The sequence below is a fragment of the Doryrhamphus excisus genome, linkage group LG13 (assembly GCF_037039965.1).
Source record: "Doryrhamphus excisus strain RoL-2023G ecotype Guam linkage group LG13, RoL_Dexc_Guam_v1.1, whole genome shotgun sequence".
In the NCBI taxonomy this organism is placed as follows: Eukaryota; Metazoa; Chordata; class Actinopteri; order Syngnathiformes; family Syngnathidae; genus Doryrhamphus; species Doryrhamphus excisus.
This window is the reverse complement of record NC_136369.1, coordinates 11,655,152-11,682,840: the sequence shown is the minus strand read 5'-3', so window position 1 is coordinate 11,682,840 and position 27,689 is coordinate 11,655,152. Positions and strand designations below refer to the sequence as shown.

The 27,689-nt window shown below is 40.7% G+C and overlaps 2 protein-coding genes across 5 annotated transcripts in view; both read right to left on the bottom strand.

Annotated features, from left to right (window-relative positions):
- Positions 1 to 1,432: 1,432 nt before the first annotated feature.
- fes (FES proto-oncogene, tyrosine kinase) lies at positions 1,433 to 19,539 on the bottom strand. The gene is given in 16 exon segments (XM_078795722.1): positions 1,433 to 2,051; positions 2,164 to 2,286; positions 3,943 to 4,100; positions 5,450 to 5,573; positions 6,394 to 6,488; positions 6,575 to 6,693; positions 7,626 to 7,679; positions 7,799 to 7,921; positions 8,008 to 8,315; positions 10,364 to 10,545; positions 13,319 to 13,441; positions 13,521 to 13,640; positions 13,746 to 13,883; positions 17,124 to 17,506; positions 17,857 to 18,030; positions 18,823 to 19,539. Coding segments are annotated over 16 exon segments (2,595 nt in total). The 5' UTR covers positions 19,048 to 19,539; the 3' UTR covers positions 1,433 to 1,905.
- Positions 19,540 to 20,772: 1,233 nt separating this feature from the next.
- The window catches only part of furina (furin (paired basic amino acid cleaving enzyme) a), a 53,041-nt gene continuing 46,124 nt past the window's right edge, over positions 20,773 to 27,689 (bottom strand). For all 4 annotated transcript variants that reach the window (XM_058089799.2, XM_058089801.2, XM_058089800.2 and 1 more), the window contains exons 13-16: positions 26,424 to 26,603; positions 26,217 to 26,341; positions 25,755 to 25,877; positions 20,773 to 24,281 (exon numbers count right to left, since the gene is read on the bottom strand). In XM_058089799.2, coding sequence (XP_057945782.2) covers positions 23,674 to 24,281; positions 25,755 to 25,877; positions 26,217 to 26,341; positions 26,424 to 26,603 — 1,036 coding nt within the window. In that variant the 3' untranslated portion in view covers positions 20,773 to 23,673. The remainder of the gene's footprint in view (positions 24,282 to 25,754; positions 25,878 to 26,216; positions 26,342 to 26,423; positions 26,604 to 27,689) is intronic.

Genomic DNA, 27,689 nt, shown 5'->3' with positions numbered 1-27,689 from the left:
CAAATGAAAGACTGAAAGTAAGCACTGTCAATATCAAATAAAACAACATCAAAGATTCACTATGTTGACAAAAGTTGTAACATCATTAAGAAACACAAAGGGAGAGTTCCTTCTTAAAATGGAGCTGCTAAATATTATGGGACCAGATAAAGAAATATGTCAGGTGAAGAACAAAACACTCTAGAAATTGCCATAAATGATAAGCTAATCTATAATATTCCAGCTGTGGTAGAAAAGCACCCAGTTTCCAACATATTACATAAATATCACAGGATCAGAGTTATCACATACTGTTTAGTTACTTAGACCATCCAAATGTAAGGAAATGTCTGGTATGGATGCATTAATGCATTAATGCTCCGGGAGCTCAGCACATCGGTCACAATGCCCATCTCCAAAATTATTCATCTATCCATTTCACACACAAACAATGTCAGCAAGCACGTGGAAAGCACATTGCCCACAGTGTGCAAAATGAAAGAAAAACAGGCAGCAAAACAACATTATCAATCATTTAAACGCCACACCTTGTGTAATTTGGCTTTGGAGCCAATTACTCCACCCAGACTGTTGTTAGACTGAGGTGCAACATTCTCTAAACTGTCTAAACAAACAAATCCTTGCTGCGCAACAAAGTCAAATTCAACCTGAAATGTAAGTGAGTTCTGACTAGTGATTGTCCATAGGTATGAATGCGAGTGTGAATGGTTGTTTGTCTATATGTGCCCTGTGATTGGCTGGCCACCAGTCCAGGGTGTACCCTGCCTTTTGCTCAAAGACAGCTGGGATAGGCTCCAGCTCCGCGACCCTCGTGAGGAAAAGCGGTAGAAAATGAATAAATGAATGCCTGTTAAACAGGCCGCATGTTGAACCAGTGGTTAGCATGTTGGCCACACAGTCAGGAGATCTGGGTTTGAATCTCCATTTGTTCATCTCTCTGTGGAGTTTGCATGTTCTCGCCTCGTGGCTTTTCCACAAACATACATACATGCTAGATTACCTGGTGACTCCAAATTGTCCATAGGTATGAATGTGAGTGTGAATGGTTGTTTGTTTATATGTGCCCTGTGATTGACTGGCGACCAGTCCAGGGTGTACGCCGCCTCTCGCCCTAAAACAGCTGGAATAGGCTCCCTAATTAGGATGAAGAAAATGAATGTGTGCTCTTTTAAACATCTGAATGCCACACAGACCCGATCAGAACATGAACATAATTTTAGCTTGTGACAAAGTTCACACAAATACTGTACATACGATAATGATAGCACCAATGCTGGTGGTAACACAGTAAAAGGTGTTGGCTAGCCCGCCAATATACTGCAGTAGCGCCCACAAGACAATCTTATTCTCGTTCTGTGTGATCTTTATTTACAACTGTGCCACCCAAATGAAGCTGATATTTGAAAGCATAATTCCGCCTTAAATACTTCATATACTTTGATATACTACACTGCATAAGTGGTTCTTACAAGACTTGTTTGTCAAAAGGCATTCAAGTAGCCTTGAAGGGTTCCTGTGGGTTCAGAGTTCCAGGGAGTTGTGTAATTGCTATGCATTTCCATAAGAACAAAGGTGATGTAGGTTCATATAGAGGAGTGTGAATGCAAAATAATTAGTCAGCCACAAATCATTAAGATTGCAGAGTGACATCCAAGAGAAACATGCTCTCTCTGAATATAGGGCTTCCCAAACAAATTACACCCTTGAGACTAGAAAGACAGAGCAAGACATAGGAATTGGACTAACACACAATGAAAAATGTAGTAAAAATTATATGTTAATAGCCTCCAAGTTACATAACTTCTACTTTACTTATTATACCTGTATATTTTCCATGTCTTTTTCTGGATTTCATTTTATTTTGGCACAACAAACAAACAAACAATGGATCACCTACAGTAGCCCCTATTGTGTAATGTTCTTATATATAGCATTAAGGTCAAACCTCAGTTTTTTAAAAGATGGTCTATTTTTGGGTTCATGCTGCCAGCAACTGCTCATAAGCCTGGAGACTTCCAGTGGGCAGTTTCTTGGAGCCGCCATGCGGTATCCTAAAAAAAAAACATCACCTCAATAGTACACTGAAATGATTTTTTTTAAGCATTAAAAAGGTTGTTCTCGTCAAATATTGATGAGTTATGTCTAAATTGCATATACATTTACCTTTTTCTACCTCATCTCTCGTCTGCTGGTTGCTCATGCTGGTGTATGGATTGAGTCCCAAGGAGAAGGCCTCCCATAGAAGCACGCCAAAGCTCCACACGTCACTCTCTGTGGTATACCGACCTAAATCAGCCAGCAGGGGGCAGTGTTGATAAAGACACCCACCCACAACACACAAACAAAGGCTGGTATTGATCATATTAATATTGATGCCAGCAGAATAAAATCTGGTTTGGGAAAAGGGACATTAATTAGAGTCTTATTTCAAATTTTAACTTATAATCATATAAATAATTACAATGATCACAATAAGATGACAACACAAATTTTACTTCATCTACCCATTTTATATACTATTTTATTTGTTGTATTTAATTTGATTTGATTTAAAAACATATGGTGAACAAAATAGCCTCACTTTTTTCAGAGTCAGTGATGGATTAAAATTTGAGTGCGGTTCCTTTCTCGATTGTGACCCACACTGTGTTGAAATGTCAGCTAGAGAGAGAAGTAGAAGAGATTCTGTTGCTGGTTTAATTTAGTCATTCCTGATAACATGGGAGAGCTATAATTTTATAGTTTGGAGTGGAACTGTCCAGCTGCTGAAATACATACATATCATCCCCTTCCATCCACAACAATTATTTCTCACATTCACACTTATGGACAATTTTGAGGATTTGGATTTTAAGACACGTTTTTACAAAAAAATAAACAACTGCCACCTTAAACGCTATATTGTGGTGCAGCTACTTTTAATGTGACATCTCCTTGACTTCAGACGCACGAGTCAACAAGGAAATGTCAGGAACCAAAACCTGAGCTATCAGTGAACTCACAACATGCTTGTCAACCCCTTGGAAGGCAGTGCAGGATATATACCAGTATAACCACATAACAGCTTGACTCACGGTGTCATCTTTCAAAGAACACTTTACAAACAGCAATAAATTCATCACATAGCAACTTAATACTCAAGAGGTGTATGTGCAACCTTTAAAGGGGACATATTGTGCTTATTTTTGACCCTTTGTATTGAGTTGTGGACTCCTATAGAGCAGCCACACACAATAACCTGCACAGAAAACTTTCTTGATCTTCCAGAATATGCACCTATTCTGGCTGTATTTCCTTGGATTTGTGCTTCTTGCGGTCTGTTTTGATTTATTCCACCCACAGTTGGCGGGGTACACCCTGGACTGGTCGCCAGCCAATCACAGGGCACATATAGACAAACAACCATTCACACTCACATTCATACCTATGGGCAATTTGGAGTCGCCAATTAACCTAGCATGTTTTTGGAATGTGGGAGGAAACCGGAGTCCCCGGAGAAAACCCACGCATGCACGGGGAGAACATGCAAACCCCACACAGAGATGAGGGTGGAATCGAACTCAGGTCTCCTAGCTGTGTGGCCTGCGTGTTAACAACTCATTCACCGTGCAGCCTTGAAACATATTTGATAATTGTTTAAAAAAACTGTATAATGTATTTCTAACTGTGTTATTAGTATTGTCCTCATATAGTAGTTCTTAGAAAGCTCAATTTGATTGACATGCATTTTCTATATGTCTGGAGGCACAAAGTCATAAGGCATGTGTTGCTGCCATAACTCTGACTCTGCATATCAAGATGTCAACATAAAGCATGAAGGTAGGGTGCGGTGAGGTCTCTAAAGATGACTGATCGAACGCTTGCAGCTCAGTAACAAGCAGTGATGTAGGATTAGCAGCGGGTGCAGACAGGGACAGCAGGGTAAAAGTAGACGTAATATACCGTAGTTGAGCGCTTCCGGAGCGGTCCATTTGATGGGAATCTGTTTGAGGCCACCCTCCACAGAGTAGACTCCATCCTCCTGTTGCCGCGACATCCCAAAATCACTGATCTTCACAACATTATAATCAGCCACCAGACAGTTCCTGGCTGCTAGATCTCTGCAAAAACACACATGGCATATGCAAGCTGGCTGTATACACACAGTTCACACGTAAACAACACAAAACTGTGTAAGGATTCAAAGGGAGAGCAGATGCTCTCGTTATGTCAGTGATATTGCATGCAAATCCCTCCAACATGCTATATATAACATTTAATCACAAACATGAGTGGATTATTCATCACCTTACAGTCCTAGTAGCAAGAAGCATTTGTTTTGAATGCTGCAGGGCTCCCTCTACTGTTGGGTTGCAAAACTTCAAAACGGTAAATACACTCTTGAATTTTAAGTAGGCTCTTCACAATGTAACAAGAAGAAATGAGAGTGAGACAAACCATTTTTTGAGTAAGCAATTTATTTCAAATAATTTGAAATATGCAGGCTTTTCATCAGCTGATCACAAATGTAAGAATAAAGCCTTTAAAAGACAAAAATATATTTGGCAAATATTTGGCATTTTCTGTCAGTTTACACTGTTATGATCGCTTATGGATCAAAAAAGTCAAGTGGTACACCCCAAAATATTTCACTGGCCCTGAGCCAGAAGATCCGATTGGCTGTCTGTAAAAACATGGGAGGATCCCTGGCCCCAATTAAGGTTGTTACTGATGCATGTCAATAACCAATTACCAAGTGGGCCATGTGAGGGATTTAAAGGGATAGTAGACATCCACATTAGCAGTGTAGTGCTGATGGATAATGAAGCTTCAGGTTGTGCAGGGGCGTCAAAAGTCAACTCGCTATATGGAGATGTTGCAGGGGGGGATCCCTCATGACTGAAAGCCCTCATCTGTGTTGTAATATCTGGGTTCTTAAACAGGACATTACTGTGACATTATTCTAGTTTAATGGTTGTTTGCAAAAAAAAAATGCTTACTCAAAATGTTTTTTTGTCTTACTCCCATTTCTACTTTTTGCAAGTTGAAGCTCTACTTAGAAACTCCTTAAAGTCCAACAATGCAAAATGTAAATTCATGCATTTTTTTCAACTGGTCTTAAAAATGTTGATCAGGAGTGTAATGGATGTACTTGCATGTTAAAGAGAGATAATCTTTGTTAGAAATAGCTGCAATATCCTGTGGTATATTTTCATTATATTGGTATATTTATTTTGGTTTTTGGTGTTTAATCTAGTTGATGAAACTATTTACACTTAACACAAATATTAGAGTTGAAACTCCAGCATGTTTGCATTCTTTGTAATTATGTTTTTTATGTAACTTTATTAAGAATGTTAAAAAATAAACTATACAATTACCATTATTATGACCAAAGTGGCAAAAGAGTGGCAACATTAAATAGAAGAAACCAACATCTTTGTATTGTCAATCTTGCTTTTTTTGTTACCTGTGAATGCACTTCTTTTTTTCTAGGTACTCCATGCCGGCTGCAACATTTTCTACCATCCCAACCAACTTCTTAGGGGTCAGACTTGGACCTTCCTGTCGCAAGAAGGAAAGGAAATCTCCACCTTGTCAAACGTGTACACACAGAGATGACAAAAAAAAAGCAAAATGGGAAAACAGTTAATGTTTGGGAGAACAAGCCAAGGGGGAAAACATTGGACACATTCTATACCTCAACCTACACCTCATTTTTTTTATCTTGTTAATTGAAAGCAAGCAATAATTGAGTAAATTAATTCTACATAACATTTACTTTGATACTTCAGGGAATTGTTACATTCCTACTGAGGGTAGGCGGAATATGTAGAAAATGGATGGATGGAAGATTCAAGCTAATATGCGACTTGTGACAACTGGCGTTTGTTTACATGCTTGAGAGGCTGATTGATGAGGTCATCTTTTGCGTGCCAACAAATACATCTCTGTACAGTATGTATGTATGTATGTATGTATGTACATACTGTACGTTTGCATTTCAAGCAGCTTTGTTTATTCAAGCACATATGTACGTGCCATGAGCTTTAGTGTGATTCCCTGTCCACCCACTGATATCGAGGCCAAGATGAAAGTTATGCAGCTAGCAAGAAAGTGGAGATTCAAGCCTTCGGGACCTTTTATTACCATAGGAAACGTGAATTCACTACCGAGCAAAATTTACGAGCTGTCAAGACCTTCAAATTTGTGCTTTACTGAATGGCTAAGAGCTAGTGTCCCAGAGGCTAACACGAGGGGCCTTTCAGTACAGTCAGAGCAGTCAGGGACACAAGAACCCGTGGAACACACAAAGGATGTGGTTTTATCTGGTTTTATCAGGTCACCACTGGTGTCAAGTGATATTTTTTGCAAGATTTCCCAGTAAATCCCCCCACAACAATGAATATTTACCTTGAACCAGTTCCATTATAATATAGATGGGCTGCTTCTGTGTGCACACGCCAATCAGCTTGACAATGTTAGGATGATCGTACTGTTTGAGGATCCTGAAGACAAGACACAACAACAGTATGATGAGTATGAGGATGTGTCTTTGCGAGCGACATGTTCATCATGCAGTTCTTCACTAAACCTGGCCTCCATCAGGAACTTATTCTTGTGCTCTAGTGCCAGGCTCTCCTTGCAGGCCTTCACCGCGACAGGAGTGTTATCACAACGCAAAGTTCCACTGTACACTTCTCCAAAGTTACCCTGTGTAGTCAAAACACCAGCACACACTCACTTGGAAATGCATCATTATAGTCTGACAGTTATTATTGTCTGTTCTATATGATCATATCTGATTGGATTATTAGTTGTTTTTGCTTTTGTGTGCCAATTAACTCTGATATATTAATTTATTTGCTATTTTGCACAATTCCCAATCTTATATTGCATGTATGTTGCACACAAATGCACTAAAACAACATCCAACCTCACTGAGTGAAAATATAATGCATAGAAAATAGTCATATTGACAAAATATTGAGAAAATATTGACATTTTGTATGAGCACATACAAAACAACATCCAACCTCATTATATGTCTAAGTGAAAATATAATGCATAGAAAATATTGTCATATTGAGAAAATATTGAGAAAATATTAAGAAAATATTGAGAAAATATTGAGAAAATATTGAGAAAATATTGAGAAAATATTGAGAAAATATTGAGAAAATAATGACATTTTATATGAGCACATACAAAACAACATCCAACTTCACTCAGTGTAAGTGAAAATATAATGCATAGAAAATATTGTCATATTGAGAAAATGTTGAGAAAATGTTGGGAAAATGTTGAGAAAATGTTGGGAAAATTTTGAGAAAATGTTGAGAAAATATTGACATTTTGTGTGAGCATATACAAAACAACATCCAACCTCACTAGGTGTAAGTGAAAATATAATGCATAGAAGATATTGTCATATTGACAAAATATTGACATTTTGTATGAGCACATACAAAACAACATCCAACCTCACTAGGTTTAAGTGAAAATATAAAGCATAGAAAATATTGAGAAAATATTGAGAAAATATTGACATTTTGTATGAGCACATACAAAACAACATCCAACCTCACTCGGTGTAAGTGAAAATATAATGCCTAGAAAATATTGTCAACGTAAAGCTTACCCACCCGCCCGATGAGGTTTCCCAATATAACATCATCATGTTCCAGGACCCATTTGTCCTAGAATAAATCAGCAAAAAGCAGGAGAGCCATTAAGCAGCTAACGGGTAGTATTTTATCTAAATGGAAGAACTAAGTGAGTGATCACATGGAGACAAAATGAGCAAATGATGCAGCACCTTGAGCACAGGTTTCCTCAGCTGTATATTATACTTCTTGGTGATGTGCTGTCGTGAGGAGAGCATATGATGGATCAGCTGCGGGATGCTGCAGAAGCTCTCGCCGTCTAAGCGGTACTGATTCTTCATCACACCCAAAAGCATTCACAGAGAGAGTAAGGTGGATACTTGAGATGCCATTCATCATGGCGTACTGCGAGGTCACTCACGTCTGAGTTCTGGATGAGGAAATGCTTGCAGGAGCCATCCCAGTGGACAGAGAGCACATAACCTTGTTTTTCTAAACTCTGTCTCACCAAGAAATCGCCATCAGATTGAAGAAGCTGATGGACCTCCAGCCTGGGAATGGCTCCGTGGTACCAGTCCTGCTGCTCCAGGGGACGATCTGCTTCCTTTATCTGGAGAGAGAAGTCCAGATGTTAGTCATCATAGAATAAAAGAGTCTGATTTTGAATAAGATCAATAAAGATGCTTGGCAAAAGAGTCATGTTTTCCTTTGCCAACCTTCTTGGGAGTCCTTGTTGTAAAGTATTATTATTTAATACCTTGTTAAACACCGTTTTAGCAGCAGTTTCTAAGCATGAATTTCTATTTTGTACACCCTGATCAATAAATAAATAATAATAATCTATCATTTGTTTGACCCCCAAAACATGATTGTTTACTTATAGTAACTGCCAGCAACACAGGAACTAATACAATGTTAACACTCACTGGACACTTCATTTGGCACACATGTACTTATCTACATGTATCTTATGATAGCCTTTACCAACATAACAAGGCTTAGTATTGATTGACACTGTCAGTATGACACAGTCCAGTTGACACATGACTGCAAACTACAATTACAGATTGTTACATGAACACCTCTTTGATAGCGTCAATCAAAACGTTAATCTTTGTAAAGGAAAAATTGTTAATGTGCTGGAGCTCATGAGATTGTGCACCTAATACATATATAGAATCAACCTACATCACTTTTGGGTTTAAACAGACTTATTTTAATTCCATTCCCGAAGCGCTTGGATCCTGTTTGGTTGTGGTCCTGAAAAGCAGAATCAGAGCAAAAAGATGCAGGTTACTGAAAGACATCATTCTGAACATCATCACATATAAAAGTTAATTGTTTATTTATATGAAGCGAGTTATTACTTATTGTGTGTTGATTTATCATAGTTTTATTTAAGGAGGTCAATGGGTGATGTGAGGAAACTCATCTCAACAGTACTAAATAAAACATACATTAAAGAGGACCTATTATGCTTACCACTATTATGACCTATAAATGTTGTTATAATCTTGTAATAATGTTCTTGGGTTAAACGATATCTAAGTGTCAAATAATGAAATTTGCGCATTAGTGAGCCCTCAAAGAAATTTTGGTTGGCTCTGCACGCTTGGTTTTACAGCGTTTTTTTCCAACACCAAGTTCTATTGATGTCAATGTGATTCGGACTTCCTTATATGAGCTGCAGATTGCCTGCACTCAGTAAACACGGATACACGGATGTCCACGGGGGGAATAAATTAAACAGACCGAAATCAATGGAAATGTGACAGAAAGAGGTGCAGATTCTGGAAGATCTAGAAAGCTTTCTGCGCGGGTTATTGTGTGTAGCTGCTCTATAGGAGTCCACAACTCAATACAAAGTGCTGAAATTTGGTTAATAGGTCCCCTTAATAGTAAATTTAATGGTAAAAAGAGCAGATCTGCTAAAGTCATCATCATGAATGCAATAATCCGTCCAATGATGTACACATAAACCTTTAAACTCTTGATGAATTGAATTGAATATTAGAGCCACACTGTAAAGAAATACCAAAAAAAAGCAGCCTGACACCAGACGCCACTGTCTCTCCATGATGTAATATTTGTTTAAAACACTGGCTATAGTGTTAAATAAAGCAAATAACAGAGGTGAGAGACCCAATAATACTATAATAATAATAATATAGTATAATAATACTGAGGAACATCCTCAACAGTCCTCATCTCCTCATCACAGTTGCACCTAATTCACTACCCCGATTGAACATTTGCCTTGTTAGTTTATTGAAAACCACTTCATGTTTTGAAACTAAACAAATAAATACAATTTACAATAGGTGCCCAATAATTTTAAGTGAAAGATTATACATTTCTGTTACTCAACTTAATTCTGATAAGCGAAATGATGGATTTAAGGGGATTTTGATGGGTTTGACATTCCTCAAAATGCAGCCAGGAAAGAGCAATAAAGTTTTAACGACTTCTGTCACAGCTGAAATAACCAAATATTATTTATTGGCAGTTAAAAGCGACTAGTGATATTTCAAGAGAGGGGGAAGTGTCCATAAAAAGTCATCTTAATTTGTACAACTTGAAGTGATTTCATTACCAGCAGAGAGATCAGACACCTCAGCAGCTGGAAGCAGCCCAATGTAATCATAATCTAATCTATTTTCATGATTAATCCTGACAGTTAAACCCACATGTCTAACCTTTGTATCATCATGGAGGTAAATACACAGCATTTGTTCAGAACATAACACATGAGATGAATAGAGAACCTCTGCCAGAACGTACATGGTGTCCAGTGTCTGTGTTCATCTGCATGGCAGGTGGAGGTTCTTTGGAGCCCAGCTCCTCCAACTTTGTTTTCAGAATCAGCCTCTGCACCTCCATCTTGGCCCTCCTACCTTGAGATAGAGCGACCTGCTGCCGACACTCTTCCAGAGCATGTCTCTTGCTGAGTTGGTAGACCCTGCACACAATCGTTTATTCAATTTGTTGATGCTTCACTGGGAAGAAAGCAGAGACGTGAAATGTCAAGGGAAAACACAGAGTGGTCCATGGTTGTTGGGGAAATATTGAGAAATCAGTCACAGCCCCGAAGAGGCCATCGGGACCAAATCTTCCCGGAACTGGACTCCCTCGACGCATAGAAAGGCTGTACCGAGAAATTCCGTCCATCAAAATGCAATGCAAACCGAGCTCCGAATGGCACGCCACCAACCCCGTACTCCTGGAGCACCCCCCCAAAGAATGCCGCGAGGGACACAATTGAATGCCTTTTCCAAGTCTATCACCTATCACACTAATGAGGAGAAACTGCATAGAAAATGTCTGAATGTTGTTTATTAGTAGTGAGGTTTTATTTGTTCCTGCCTTAGACACGCCTTCCTTGACATAAGCACCATCCTCCACTATGTTTTCCGACAAATCACTTCTGTTGTTTTTGTGTGATCCTGCAGGGTAACTAACAAACTGCGTAAACCAGGGGTCTCAAACACGCGGCCCGCGGGCCAAATGTGGCCCACAGGACACTACTTTGAGGCCCCCGACTTGATATGAAAGTTTAATGTTAGTGCGGCCCGCGCAAGTTTGATATGGATGCTGTATGGTATCATGTACCCAGAAAAAATTATTACCTTTGATTAATGTTCATGTTAAAGGTTAAATAACTGTTAATAGTTATCCTCCCTATCCGTGTGGAAGTGGTAAGTTTTTGGCTATTTAAGTTTCAAAGGTCAAGCTTAATACCATTGCCTGCGATTCTAATGTGAAAACAATATATACAGCAGGGGTCTCAAGCACGCAGCCCGTGGGCCAAGTGTGGCCCGCAGGACACTACTTTGAGGCCCCGCCTTGATATGAAAGTTTAATGTTAGTGCGGCCCGCGCAAGTCTGATATGGATGCTGTATGGTATCATGTACCCAGAAAAAATTATTACGTTTGATTAATGTTCATGTGAAAGGTTAAATAACTGTTAATAGTTATCCTCCCTATCCGTGTGGAAGTGGTAAGTTTTTGGCTATTTAAGTTTCAAAGGTCAAGCTTAATACCATTGCCTGAGATTCTAATGTGAAAACAATATATACAGCAGAGGTCTCAAGCACGTGGCCCGCGGGACAAGTGTGGCCCGCAGGACACTACTTTGAGGCCCCGCCTTGATATGAAAGTTTAATGTTAGTGCGGCCCGCGCAAGTTTGATATGGATGCTGTATGGTATCATGTACCCAGAAAAAATGATTACGTTTGATTAATGTTCATGTTAAAGGTTAAATAACTGTTAGTAGTTATCCTCACTGTCCGTGTGGAAGTGGTAATTTTTTGGCTATTTAAGTTTAAAGGAAATAACTTGAAGGCTACCGTTTAGGTCGCTAGCTCTCTCGTTTGCAAGTTAGCATGTGTCTCAAGACCCTGCAGTTGCGCAATATGTTGTAAATAAAAAAAGAGTATAAATGTGACTATAGTCGTGTTTTGTCATGTCTACAGGGCTCTAATAATTCTTTGTTCATTTTAATCTAAAAAAATACCTTTTTATTATTTGCCGTTTTATTATTATTATTATATTTATTTATTACTGATTGATTGATTTTCTTTATTCTTGATTTGTTTATTTATTTTTCATCTTATTTTGTGCAGAAAAATAAAAATTAAGATATTTGAGAACAGTGAAATGTTTTATCAGAGTTTTTATTGTAGAAAATCGGAACCAAAGCACTAAAAAAGTTTGTATATTTTTCTGTTTTTAATAAATGCGTTTTTTGGGTTTTTTTTTTTTTAAAACCTGATGCGGCCCAGCCTTGCCCAGACCCTAGTCCCCGTGGCCCCCAGGTAAATTGAGTTTGAGACCCCTGGCATAAACAAAAGCTAAATCCAGTCACATGGAGGTAATTCATTTTCTATTTTAAGCAACTTCCAAGACAAAGACCCCATACAAGTGAAGCAATGAGAAGACAAAAGACAACACAGATGTCAATAAGTTCTATCGACAAGCAGGATCAATAAAGAGGCAACTTCTCTGGTGCAGCTTTACTAGCCAAACATCCCTGTAGAGCCCACAGGGATGACGACATGAAGCTCCGCTACTGCTATTTCTACCATCTCTGGAAATATGTACACTACAGTATATTGATCCTTGAACATATCATATATATACAGTCTTGTTCAGTTCATCCTGTTCTGACTCGGTCCTCCTACACATGGACAGATGCGATGTACATATGTTCATAGGTACTAGAAAACTGACATTTTTTTCTACCGCTTATCCTCAAGAGGGTTGCGGGGGTGCTGGAGCTTATCCCATCTGTCTTTGTGCGAGAGGCGGGCTACACCCTGGACTGGTCGCCAGCCAATCACAGGGCACATATAGACAAACAACCATTCACACTCACATTCATACCTATGGACAATTTGGAGTCACCAATTAACCTAGCATGTTTTTGGAATGTTACCCGGGAGAAAACCCACGCATGCACGGGGAGAACATGCAAACTCCACACAGAGATGGCTGAGGTTGGAATCGAACCCGGGTCTCCTAGCTGTGAGGCTTGCATGCTAACCACTTCTCCTCCATACAGCCCTTTTATAAATGTTTTGAAAACAGAATACTACCTTTTAGAGTAGCATGTACTGTTAAAGGTAACGCGTTAGACTTAAGAGTGGCTCTTAAGTTCTTTCATTTTTCAATAAATGGCCCTTGGTGGGAAAGGTTTTGACACCCCTGGGTTAGGCCATGTTGTCTATTCACCTCTGGCCGTTCCTGGATCCTCCCACCTCCATCTCCAAATCCAGCTCCAGCTGTTCTACTGACACCTGCTGCGAGCCCAGAGACCTGGTCAGGTCCAGCAGTTCCTCCTCTATTGCAGTCAGCCTGGGCCAAAAAGATGGAGTCACACAATGGAACAAAAAGTGGTGAAAAGTGGAATATGTGATGTTCTATTTGGTCTCACTTATGCTGGACTGTCTCCAGTGTTAAGTCGTTTAACTCCACATCTTGAGGGTCTAGTTTCTCTGTGTTCTCCAGAAGACTGCAATCAAATTCTGCACAGGCAGGAATTTCCTCTACAGACCTGCAACACACAAACACACAGAGTTCACACAGTTCACAGGATTATTGCTCTAGCCAAGCTTGTTCAGGGCCTGCCTGACCTTCTACCGGGAGAAAGCCTTGTTACCTGTTCTGTTGGATGAAGCTCTCATACTCTGTGAGAGGATCGATGGACATAATAGCAGTCGACATTTCTCTGTGGATGTGCACTACTTCATGATGAACCAGGGAGGAAATATCAAAATACTCCTGGAGGATCTCCTTTCTGGCACAGACAATAATGTGAAACTTACATTTAGACACCCGCTAAATAATTACAGAAGGTATGTGTGAATATGAATGGACAGATATTTACAGACAGACAAACATTTACATTACATTACAAATCTTTAAATTGTGAATGCAAACGGGATCGCTTTTTGTGGGGAAGTGAATAGACGGGCAATTATGTTGTGTTTGTGATATACAGTATGGAGGACATATATGTATGAAAATGTTGATATCGGCTGATACTTGCTTTAAAATGCCGATCCCCTCTGCCGATCATCTTCGCACTCACCCAAAAGGGACTTCCTTTTTGTTTTTTGTTGTCTACTTTTCTATTTTTTGGTAGAAAAGCACTCATATTGTGATTTACACTAGAAATATTAGTCCTACTTGTATTTTATATAGGGCGGCACGGCACTCAACCGCCATTCAAAGAACACTGCCTCTGTATGTCCGCCCCCACCCCCTCCCACTCACCACAATAGAGGACAGAAACTTTTTTTGTGGCCAAAAGTATAGAGGAGCCTCCTTCTGCAAATTATAGCCACACAAACACTCAAGTACTTTAAAACCCTGATGAAAACTGAATGGTTTTTCAATGTTCATCAAAGACTAAACAAGCACATTGATTTTTACTGTCTATGTTTTATGCTAACATTTTCTGTCTCTGTTGTAGTAGTATATTTATTTATTTATTTTCTGTTTTTTTTTTGGACTGCTTTTATTGTTATTGTCTGTATGGCTTGTGAAACACTTTGGTCAACCTGAGTTGTTTTAATTGTGGTGTAGAAAGTAAAATGTTTGACTTGACATCACTTCCTGTGCACCACTCACTCTGCTCCCATAGGGAATACATTTATAGCACAAGTCTTATTTACAGTGAAGAAAATAAGTATTTGAACACCCTGCTATTTTGCTATTTCTCCCACTTAGAAATCATGGAGGGGTCTGAAATTTTCATCGTAGGTGCATGTCCACTGTGAGAGAGATAAACTAAAAAGAAAAATCCAGAAATCACAATGCATGATTTTTTAACAATTTATTTGTGTGATACAGCTGCAAATAAGTATTTGAACACCTGAGAAAATGAATGTTAATATTTGGTACAGTAGCCTTTGTTTGCTATTACAGAGGTCAAACGTTTCCTGTAGTTTTTCACCAGGTTTGCACACACTGCAGGAGGGATCTTGGCCCACTCCTCCACACAGATCTTCTCTAGATCAGTCAGGTTTCTGGGCTGTCGCTGAGAAACACGGAGTTTGAGCTCCCTCCAAAGATTTTCGATTGGGTTCAGGTCTGGAGACTGGCTGGGCCATGCTAGAACCTTGATATGCTTCTTACGGAGCCACTCCTTGGTTTTCCTGGCTGTGTGCTTCGGGTCGTTGTCGTGTTGGAAGACCCAGCCACGACCCATCTTCAATGCTCTGACAGAGGGAAGGAGGTTGTTCCCCAAAATCTCACAATACACGGCCCCAGTCATCCTCTCTTTAATGCAGTGCACTCGTCCTGTCCCATGTGCAGAAAAACACCCCCAAAGCATGATGCTACCACCCCCATGCTTCACAGTAGGGATGGTGTTCTTCGGATTGTACTCTTCATTCTTCTTCCTCCAAACACGCTTATTGGAATTATGACCAAAAAGTTCTATTTTGGTCTCATCTGACCATAAAACTTTCTCCCATGACTCCTCTGTATCATCCAAATGGTCATATGCAAACTTAAGACGGGCCTTGACATGTGCTGGTTTAAGCAGGGGAACCTTTCGTGCCATGCATGATTTCACATCATGACGTCTTAGTGTATTACCTACAGTAACCTTGGAAACGGTGGTCCCAGCTCTTTTCAGGTCATTGACCAAGTCCTGTCGTGTAGTTCTGGGCTGATTCCTCACCTTTCTTAGAATCATTGAGACCCCACGAGGTGATATCTTGCATGGGGCTCCACTCCGATTGAGATTGACCGTCATGTTTAGCTTCTTCCATTTTCTAATGATAGCTCCAACAGTGGACCTTTTTTCACCAAGCTGCTTGGTAATTGCTCCGTAGCCCTTTCCAGCCTTGTGGAGGTGTACAATTTTGTCTCTGGTGTCTTTGGACAGCTCTTTGGTCTTCGCCATGTTACAAGTTAAAGTCTTACTGATTGTATGGGGTGGACAGGTGTCTTTATGCAGCTAACGACCTCAAACAGGTGCATCTGATTCAGGATGATACATGGAGTGCAGGTGGACTTCTAATGGGCAGACTAACAGGTCTTTCAGGGTCAGAATTCTAGATGATACACAGGTGTTCAAATACTTATTTGCAGCTGTATCACACAAATAAATTGTTAAAAAATCATGCATTGTGATTTCTGGATTTTTCTTTTTAGTTTATCTCTCTCACAGTGGACATGCACCTACGATGAAAATTTCAGACCCCTCCATGATTTCTAAGTGGGAGAAATAGCAAAATAGCAGGGTGTTCAAATACTTATTTTCTTCACTGTATGTCTAATAGGTCTTCATTCATTCATTTTCTACCGCTTTTTCCTCACAAGGGTCGCGGGGGTGCTGGAGCCTATCCCAGCTGTCTTCGGGCGAGAGGCGGGGTACACCCTGGACTGGTGGCCAGCCAATCACAGGGCACATATAGACAAACAACCATTCACACTCACATTCATACCTATGGAAGATTTAACCTAGCATGTTTTTGGAATGTGGGAGGAAACCGGAGTACCTGGAGAAAACCCACGCATGCACGGGGAGAACATGCAAACTCCACACAGAGGGTGGAATTGAACCCTGGTCTCCTAGCTGTGAGGTCTGCGCAATCTAATAGGTCTTATTTTCTGTAATTATGTCGACTGTCTTGGGTAACACAAATGTAAAGGTGACTATAGGGTTGTTATTTCATGTCTAGAGGGCTCTTATAATGTTTAAAAAATATTTAGAAGGTTGTAAACAGGTTTTCTATGCGCTTTTTTGTAAATAAGGGATCCTATTTCACTGTAATTCACTTATCACGGTTAACCTAGATCAACCAGGGATTGCTGTATTAGAATAGATAGACTGAAATTAATGTCGTGTGTGTGAGTGTACATGAATGGACAGATGCATGTGAAAAAGCAAAGAAAAAGCTTAGTGTCTGACATGTATTAGCCTATAGGCCAACAACGCCTGTGTTCCACACATTCTACCTAGCAACAAAATGATATTGACTCAGTTTGATTCAAACCAGACAGAAAAGAAATCTGGGCTTACAGGATGAGCACCACCTCCTGCTGCAGAGCCTGCAGTGCATTAAGCAAGGCAGGCTGGAGGTGAGCGTGATGCTGCTGCTGGTATACTTGAGCTGCACGGACAGACAGCACATACTCATTGTGCACCTCGTGGAGCTTTAACGTTGTCTTGATGCAACGTTCTTTTGCTCTGTCACGCTCCTTTTCTGTGCATACATACAACGCAGATACAGGAAGAGCACAATGAGATTTACTGTAGTCAGTAAACTGCTGGGTTATGTATTGTGAGGTAAAGTGGAAATATGTACCTTTACTGGCTTCCTGGAATTTCCTTTTTGCATTAGAAACATCTCTCGCTGCCTGCCGATAGCTGGTCTTCAGCCTCTCCACCTCTGTTTGGGTCACCTGGGGCACAAAAATGTTATTGTATATAAAAAATTATAATAATGTTTTTGGTTTGGATTTTAAATTGAATACAGAGTGAAAAACGTGAGCATTGTTTCCTTTTAAAAGGCATATTTTTTGGCATCAAATTGAGGAACCATGAGTGTGACATGACACAGGTTGTGAACAACATGGCTGTGATGCTCCTCTGCACGGAAGCATGAAGTATAAAAAAATACTATATGAGGAAACGGTCTGATATCTGATAACATCACTGACATGCTGGCTTGCTCACTTGCAACATCTCCTCTCGCATGCATCCATCCATCCATCTTCACACAAGACAAGTCGCTTGCGTGTCAGTCACTCACTTTGCTGAGCTCCTGCCTCAAGAGGCTCCACTGCTCCGTGTAGGTTTTGCGGAGCTGCTGTTTGTCTCGGATGAGCAGCGTCAGTTTGCTGACGGGTCCGTTCAGCAGGTCTTCACAACATTTCCTCATCAGTTGGCTGAGAAGGTCTGTCTGTGAGACCAGAACTGCCCAGGACTGCGGGGGGAAGGAAACAGGTTAAGGTTATGTATTGTTGGCATTCATCAATTACAATTGAAGCATTTTTCACTGAGACCAACAGTTCCATTTGATGGGTTCTTCCTTGCAAGTGACAGCTAAGATCATTGTCGCTTGTCTACAGTTAAGCATGGTAGTGGTAGCGTGGTGGTCCGGGGCTGCACGAGTGCCTCCTGCACTGGGGAGCTGCGGTTCACTGAGGTACACATGAAATCCAACATATATAACAATCCCTTTTTTATCACGGTTAATTGGTTCTAGACCCGATTATTATAAGTGAATTACACCCCTATTCATTCATATATTTTTCCCTTCCAAGATGACAAGTGCTTTGCTCAGGGCCCCAATTGAGGGACGTTAAGTGGAAGGAAGTCGAATGTCATTATGGAAGTGGATTTCAGTAACAATCTGTGCGAGATAACAATAGTGTTTACATAAAATATTCACATTTTGGACACATTTGTGTATATTGTGAGGTGTACTCACTGTGTCGGAGATAGTAAATCTATACTGCTGTACAGGCTGTAAAGTATATCAGAGTTTCATTCCAATAATATTGTCCCTTGAAAAGATATTCAATAATAAAAATGCTGAAACGTACTGTGTATCTAAATAATGTACCCACAATATTAGAAACAACACAGAGTATACTTTCATTGAAGTAGTACTGAGTGTCTATTTGTAATTCAACTAAATTCACAGTTTCTGTGAAGGGAGGCTGTTCCTCTTCTACTTCTAATAGCTGATGGGAAATGTATTGTACGGCCTGACCTTGTTGACCTGACTGATGTGATCCGGTCCCGGACTAGGCTGGGGCCGCTCTTGCTTTTCCACCATGAGAGCCATGTGATGCAGCTGTACGGCAAACTCCTTTTCGCTCTTTGCTCGCTGCCCCATCCACTTCTTCATGACCTCCATGAGGTGAAGCTCTGAGTCCAGCAGCTTCAGCACGGCTGCATGAGCACGCGGGCAGCGGAAGTCTTCCCCGAAGCCCATCTGGGACCATAAAAGCAAAACTCAAGCAAGAATTTGTCCCTGCAGAAGCTGTGTGTTGTCGTACCAAGTGAAACAAAGTGGTGTGTTGTCGCAGCAGCTGCACTGACCAAAGATAAGTTACTTCCCTGCTTCATGCTTCATGTCAGGCAGCACTTCCTCATTGGGGATGGTTTTATTGAAAGGGTCGCTTTCATTTAGCGACTTTTTTAAATAACTAAAAAAGATACATTGACATGTGCTACACATCATTATTTCTAAATGTATGTACTTAATAGTGCAAAGCTTACACAAATCCGCTAAATGTTGAGAGGTTTAAAACACAAGTGATATTTAACAACCTCCAAAACCTCAAGTTTCCTCTCCACGTCTTTATTTAGAACATGAAGTTATAATGATAACCATGCAGTGCATTTACACTTCTTGTGCTCTTCTTTAGACACCGTAATCTTCATCTGTGTGCATTGTTTGTAATGCTCTGTAGTCACCGTGGATTTGTAGACCATACCCAGTCATACATATCAACAAAAAAATGTCAGGTAAAAAGGGGGAGCGAAATCCATTCATTCATTTTTCTATGCCACTTGTCCTTACGAGGCATTTTATGGATGCAATTATTGTGTTCCTCCTCATTACCTTAATAATGTTCTATGAAAGTAATCCACATGGCTGATGTAATCATGTGTATTTATGTTTAAAAACACGGCATAGACAAGCGGTGTCTAAAGTGTGGCGTGGGGGCCATTTGCGTATCACAGCACATTCTAAAAATATAATTTAACAGGAAACAATTGGAACACGAAGAAATCAGCAGTAATTTAAAAAGTAGAAATGTTAAGAGAAAAATGCAATAAACGGTGGTAATTGTAAGAGAAAAATGTTGTAATATTATGAAGATAAATAGTGCAATTATAGTAGAATGTACTTAAAATATTAAAGATAAAAATGTAAGTCGTAATATTATGAGAAACATACAAAAGCTGGAATTTTTGGGATTATGTTGGGGAAAAGTTGAAATATTTGGACAATTAAAAAAACAAAAATGGTATAAAAAAAAAAGAGCAAAGACAGAAGTTCATACTAATAGTATAACTTTCACCTATATCACAAAGATGAAATGAATTTTGGGGGTGATTAAAAAGTATGCTTGGTATTGTGATAGTAGTTTCCATTGGTATAGAAATGTACTATATCCTTCTGATTGTGATTTATAACACTTTGGGGGCCTTATTTAGCTACACAAGGGGCAAAATAGAAGAAACAGCTCCCGGTATGATGCAGTAAAGCTCTTCACCGCAGCAATAATAAACGTTCTTCTTGATTTATATTATTACCGTTAGATTAGCGGATCCTGGCTAAGCTGCACAGAAGTACTATGTTTACAACTGGACCAAAGAAGCAACTACATCACTTCAGTTTTTATTCTTCTTCTCCAGATGCTTAAGAGGTTGTTAGTGAGCGCTATTGTTGCATTAAAGTAATGGTCAGAGTGCAGAGCCACTCTCACTTCATTACTTGGATTGATGACACGGTTGGTGTGAAGTCATTGGCTTAATTACACCAGCAATACATCAAATAGTCTCACTGGAATGGATGAGTACAAACATTTGATAGTTGGGTTATTTCCACCAAGCACAAGCAGAGCATGTCTAAATGTTTTGCACCTTACATTACTTTTTAATGATAACTACTTCTATAACTATATGCGGCAAAATAAAGTTAGACACCTTCAAATTTGCATAGATCTTTATTTTAGTAGAATCTATAATTGACATCAATTAAATAAAAAGAAGAAAACAAGAGCAAACAATCTTTAAATTACAAGAAAATTACACTGCACCATTCATATAGTACAAAAATAGGCCTTATTTTAGAGTTTTGTCCCAGGTAAGCTACGTCAAGGTCCAGTATTCATTGGTCACACACATGTAAGGTACTGTGTGCATTCACAGACCCCACATGCCAGGGCGTGGTCTGAGGCCGCCCCCCCAGCACATTTGATGTATACTGAAGTACAGATCCGATTCAGCCCTTAAGTTAAAGGAGATGGGATACATTCTATAGCTCCTTCCTGTCACAGCAGCTCAACAATACAGGGTGTCGCCATGGTGACACATGATGACCAAACATGCACGCACACACGCACACACACCTAATGGCGGGAAGCAAAACATCTTAAGACGAGACAGACAAAATGATTGTCTTTGGTTCTGCCAAAAATATTGCTCCTATTAACTTCATATCGGCCACTCTAGATGAGACCCAAAGGCAAGGCTGCAACTTCAGACTCCATTTGATTAAAAAATAATAACACTAATACAGAAGCGCTTCCTTAATGCCCATCAGCAAGTCTTCCCAATATGCACAGGTAATGCACAAAAAGCCAAATAATCCAGCATTATTGTTTTGTTGGTGGAAAATATCGGATCCTTCCAAGCACACAGAGAATATTTTCACTTGCATCACATTCTCCGTTTGAGAGTTGGCAGCTCCTTGTGCATTGGAAGCGCTCGCTACTTAGCGCTGCCTCTCTTCAGGAGGTTCTAAAGCTTGTGTGCTTGAAAGCACACACCCGATGTGGCACTCCAAATGTTGCACATTCTGCTGTGTGGCTGCACACACTAGACTAAAGCGTCAATTATCTGTAACGGTAACAAAATGGTCCCAGGTTGTAGTTCTCTTTAACAACTTATTGGAAGCAATTTTAGTGCTGCATTATGCTTGTAGAAGCTTCACACAATAGTAGGAAGTCAATCAGATTGTTTTATCTGAGGCAAATAAGTACCCTACTTAAAGTTGCATCCTAGATGTCAGTAGGCACTAATGTAGATTCACAATCAGTCCTCCACAGCCACATTAGGACACCTCCACAATAACACAAAGAGACTTTGTTGTGTAGGTTTCTTGACACAAGTGGTTAGGTTTAAATGGATTCCTATTGTGTGCCTGCGCACCTTCTGGCTCTCTAAACAAGGAATTGATTGTCAGCGTCAGAAAGTAAAGTCTTAAGCACAAGAGCAACCATCAAGGTAGGAAGGAGGCAAAAACAGAGCCAAAATCTGGCAGGCAACCTTGATTCGCACACTTCAGTGAAGGCTAGCACGACCCAAAATTCAATCCTTCGACCAGTTTGATTTATAAACGGTGATAAAATGAGGGAGAAATGCCAGCTTGACTTGATTTGACACATTTTTGTGGCATTGCAAATGATTACCGCTTTATAAGTGGCAATGCCAATCCAGCTTAATGGTTCCAGTTTGTGAACGTGTTAACGCGTGAAAGCATGCTGATTGTTATGAGAGGTAGATAGATGGGTGAGCAGCTGTGGGTTTTGTATGCATGTCATCACCATGATGACGAGCTTTGAACATCGAATGGAAAATGTGAGCGGGGGAGGGGGGGATTTTTGTGAAACAAGCAAAGAGATCAATGGGTTAAGAATTGCTACAATGGATTCAATCGTGGGATTCCCATTTGAAATGCAGCACAAGATAAGCAGAGTTTAAAAACAACCTTCCAGCCAGGTAAGACTACATCTGAGTTGCTGCAGCATCAGCTACATCCAGTTGGAGGACTGCTGAAGAGATCCACTTCAATTTACATTTGATGGAGATGGTGCAGCTATGTTGATGAGGTGTGGAGTTTTAACTCACGCTTGAAAGGAGAGCGGGAATGTGAGATGGAGAAGAAAATGTCACCTTAGCGGAGATATGAATATATCTTTAGCAATAAATCTCACACGGATATGCACATTAATGAAATGTCATTGCTAATTTGAGGCTTGTGTAATGTGTGCTTGCAGTGCTAATGCGTCCTGGCCGAGGGACAGTGTTGATGTATCGGTAATGCGTCTGCTTTCTCAGCAGATCAATCACAAGAAATAGCTGCTCTGGTGTCGCAGAGTTGATCGGGTACATTTTTACTATTAGACTTTTTACATGTGATAGCTGCAGGGGTTAGAAACATTGAGGCTTTTATATCTTCCCAAAATGATTCTTACAGCTGTGGGGAAACCATTTGTACGTCTCCCACTGCAGTGGAGAGACATCTGTGAAGAGCTATTAAAGACACCTACACAATACAGATGACACACGGGATGACAGGTAACAAAAGGAGCTTGTTGGATGTTGATACTTCTGCTTCAAAACTGTCAAAATATCCTCTGTTAAGGACTGCTGCTGGACAGATTTAACACACACACTCAACTCGACACGGAGACTGGCACGTCAACAATCTCGTCTGGCTACTGCACACAGACTGATGGGAAAAGCAAAAAGGAAGCAAAACAATGAAAAAAAAAAAAGGAGCAGGACATGAAGATGGAACAGAAACATTGCCAGAGATGGAGGGGAAGAGGACGACACATGGTTTAATAGAAATGCACCCAAGTGTGAACGCTGCGGCCACCCTGCGTTCCAAGGGGGGCAGCGACTTTCCTGTGAGGACTCCTCGAGTGGGATTGGAGGAAAAATTGGATGAGAAGCCAATAAACTGAGGGCTAAAGAGACGGGTTTAGAGATAAAACCAGAAAAGAGCAGGACAGCAAAGACACCACAGCCCTGAATTATCAAACAATCGGTGGAGAGGATTCTAAAAAGCAGTAAAGGTGCGGGACGAGAGAGAGAGGCATTAAAGAGCACTTTGTGTTTTGATAAAGGCAGTCCTCTCGTTTTGGATGTCAAACTCTTCGTTGTCCGAGTCCGTGTTCGCCCCATCATCCCCCCACACGGTCGGGATGCCACGGTACGACACCACCCTGTTCCCTCCGAGGCTGAAAGCACCCCCGAGGCCGCTGCCGGCTTCCAGAGATGGAAGCTTGATGAGGGCGCCCGAGCGCAGCTGCAGCAGGAGGAAGATGCCAGCAAAGGTGGCCATGATGGCCAGGCAGCTGAGAACGGCGACAGTCATGGGCAGATTGGAGCCGAACTGGGGTTGCGACCCTGTGTCCCCTTGGCCCACCATGAAGCTGCCAGGGGACTCGCGCATGTACTGGGTGACGTGATCGCAAGTCCCGGAGATAGGATTGAGGGACTTGTGAGGAGGGCAGGACAAGCAGGCCTCTGGGCTGAGGCTGCTGCACGTCTTGCAGGGCAGCGGGCACGGCAGGCAGGCTGGGACGGTGGCAGGTGAAATATAGTTGCCCACTGTGTAGTTGAGAGGCTGGGAGCCCACAGCAAAGCCCGGTGGACATTGTTTCACACAGCCTTGATTGAAGAGGTAGTAGCCAGCATTGCACTCTGCACGGCACACAGGCAAGCACAGAAAGTCAAACAGCAACCTCCAGAGGGCCACCATGTATGGTGAAATCTTTTGGCCATCATGCACAATCCTTATATGAAACATGAACACACATTTATTTCCCTTTTTTGACCATTCTAGCACGTGAAAGTTAATATAAGCTAAATAACAACGGACATCATGGGAAATACCTATTTTGACGCTATAGCCCTCACAAAAAAACAATGCCAACATAATTGACTTGTATATTAACCAAGCTACAGCAAAATTATTGTAGCAGCTAACATTTTTATCTGGTGGACTAACACGACGCCGCGCTAACCTTTCGTCTCAACATCATTCACAGACGAAAGAGTGACGTCAAATCCAACAGCCGCCTTTTGGTTTGCTTTATTTTGGGAATTGTTCTCCAAATATATTTAAACAAAAACGTGAATGAAACAGTGAAAATGAAATATTTCTCGATCCCAATTTTGCTACAAAGCCTCAACAAGATGCTAATTTTTACCCCAGGACTGGAGCACACATCTTGTGCTGGAAGACACAGCCATCCCAATCCAATGAGAGCGGACATGTTAAGTGCTGTCACTCTATCGATGCTGCTGTTGTTGGCAAAACTAGCATAAGCATGTGTATCAATGCGCTTAGAGAAGATTCGCTAGTGTTTTAAATCATCAAAATACGGCAAAATACTACAACGACTATTTGTAATCATCAGTATATGATCATAGCATGTAGATCAAACAATGCAACACGGTTAGATGATTTTTTAAAAACCTTCATAGTTTAAATAGGTGTGTCCCAATGATGTATATCATCAACTAGCTCATATTAACTTGTTTTCTCGTGTTATAAAGCACAGAAAAGGGAAAGAAAGAATGATGAGCAAAATTTAAAAAAAGAACCATTATGTGAGGGGTGTCTTTCTTCAATACCTATAATCTAAAATCAGAGTCACACACAGTGTCAATCATCGTACAAAATCATTCAACTGGATTGTGTTGCGAGTTAACAACGGTAATTGAAGAGAGAAGGGAGCACTCCGCAGTAAATGTTGATGCAACATCGGAGAATGTCAACATCAAGCTAGTGGGAGGATTAAGAGGGGGCGTGAGCCATGTTTCAAAAATAATATAATAATTTCAGTATGTAATAACCCATGTCAGCCTGTAGGGGCCAGACTGTCACTGTGAAGCTTGTGTTCACTTCATGTCTATGGAGGAATTTGGATTGGATATGAGACAGAAATATGGACTTTATTAAAATTTAATTAGATTATTGAACTCTGGCAAATGGAGGCATAATATAAATGTAAATATAGACGTAAAACGAGCTGGTAAAATAACACTGTACTGAGAAGTGACGCAAAAAGCGGTGCATACCCAAAATGTCACATTTTCTTCATACAATCTGTGGTCATCGCTTATCATGCTTACAGTACCATTTCGAACAGAAAAAAAACACCCACGTACCAAGGCATATCTGTCTCAGGTCCAAAGTCTTACAGCTGCCATTGCCAGGCTGAGAATCATCAGAGGAGCTGGAAGTTGTGGAGCCGGTACCATACAGCACTAGGATGAACTGGGTCAGAGTGCCTGAGAAGAGAGATTTAAAAAAGATTTAATGGAGAAAAAAATCTTCCAGGGGAAAAAGTAGGCCTGTCACTCAGCGACTTTGGATTTATAAAAGCATTGTTGTAGACAGCTACAATGTACCACACAGGGCATCTGGGTTTTTATCATGTACATCAGCAGCATTCATTCATTTCAGTGAAGTTACCCAAATATTCTGAGGAACATTTCATTACATAGATAAATTATGTTCTACATACACTGTAAATCCAGTGTGATAAGACTGAAGACTAAAACGCCAACATCAGGTCATACAGTTAAAAACACAAACAGCTGTCAATTTTTGACGATAAAGTTTATTACCATAATCACTGGCACCAGCCACATTCTCAATCTCCAGCGTCCACATCCCTGTGGGGTTCTCATCCCAAGAATGGGTCGTCATAAAAGCCCAGTCATTAAAACCCTCTGATGAGTAGTCATGAGGCCTGCAGGAGGTGAGAGTAGGTGTGTAAACAGCTTGCGTTGACCAGATTGTGTCTGCATGTGCGTGCAGCTCTGTGGTGGTACCTGGGATGGAGCAATGTGGAACGCGTGCCGGCAGGACTAATGAGGTGAATAGCCAGGTTCCCCCTCCGGTTGTAAGACAGAGTGAGCCGGGCTTGGACGTGTTCCAGTGAGGTCACGTGACTGTCGCTCCCAAAGCAGGCATCCACGCTCTTGTTAATTGACAAATGGCCGCCAATGTTCCTGTCAATGAAATAAAAGCTGTCAAATGATGTCAGGGCTGTGGTAGTTAATATACCATCAGAATCATTATAGGCTTCCCCTAAGCTTGGGATCAGAATGCTACTTAGCTCCTGACCAGTGTGATACGCTGCAAGGGGCAAAGAGTTTGTCGCAGTGAACAGGATTAGAGTTTCACCACCTGGAGCGACCGTGTGTTCTGCAAAAGTAAAGAACCCTCTGTTTTTACACCCTCTCTCATATCCGCTTAGGAGATTAAATGCATCCAGAACAATTGTGACTCGAGTGAAGGTGTGCAGTTATTGAAGTATGGAAATTTTTTAGATTAAAAAAGTGTGATCATTGACAGTCATGCTGTTGAAGCAGTTTCAAGGTTTAAATGGAGTTTTACTCAAGGAAGTATATAAATCAGTGTTTCTCAACCAGTTTGGCCGTGGGGCCCACCATCACCCTTTAAAGGGGACCTATTGTGCTGTGTCCACTAAACAATGACAAAGTTTTACATCATGAGGTTTGCGCATTTGGAAGTGAGCCCTGAAAGTAGTTTGGGATGGCTTTTTTTCCCCAAGTACAGCTCACTGTGACATCACAGTGAGCTCCAGCTAGCCAGTGACTTCTTTACATAGACTGGGTACAAGATGTACAAGCTGCTACCTGTACAAGCTGAGTGTGACCAATTACAGTGGAGCAGGCGTGCCCGGAGGCGGGCCATGGGTGGAATAAATTAAAACAAACCGCTTTGGAAATCCAAGGAAATACAGCTGGAATAGGTGCAGATTCTGGAAGATCTAAAAAGCTTTCTGTGTGGGTTATCGTAGCTGGTCTATAGGAGTGTTGCAAGCATGTCGCAAACAGCATGTTGCACTTTTTGAGGTAATACAAAATATCAATCAATGTGCCAACACAAAACAAGTTTCATGATAATTTCAGGAACAACAATTTTTCAGCCACAAATTCAATAATTATTTAATTGGAGCATTTTTTGGGCTAAGACCCTGCGACCCAATGAAAACTGCTGTGCGGCCCACTTTTTGGTCATGACCCACCAGTTGAATACACACAAAAACTGAAAGTCTGTCCTATTTTTTC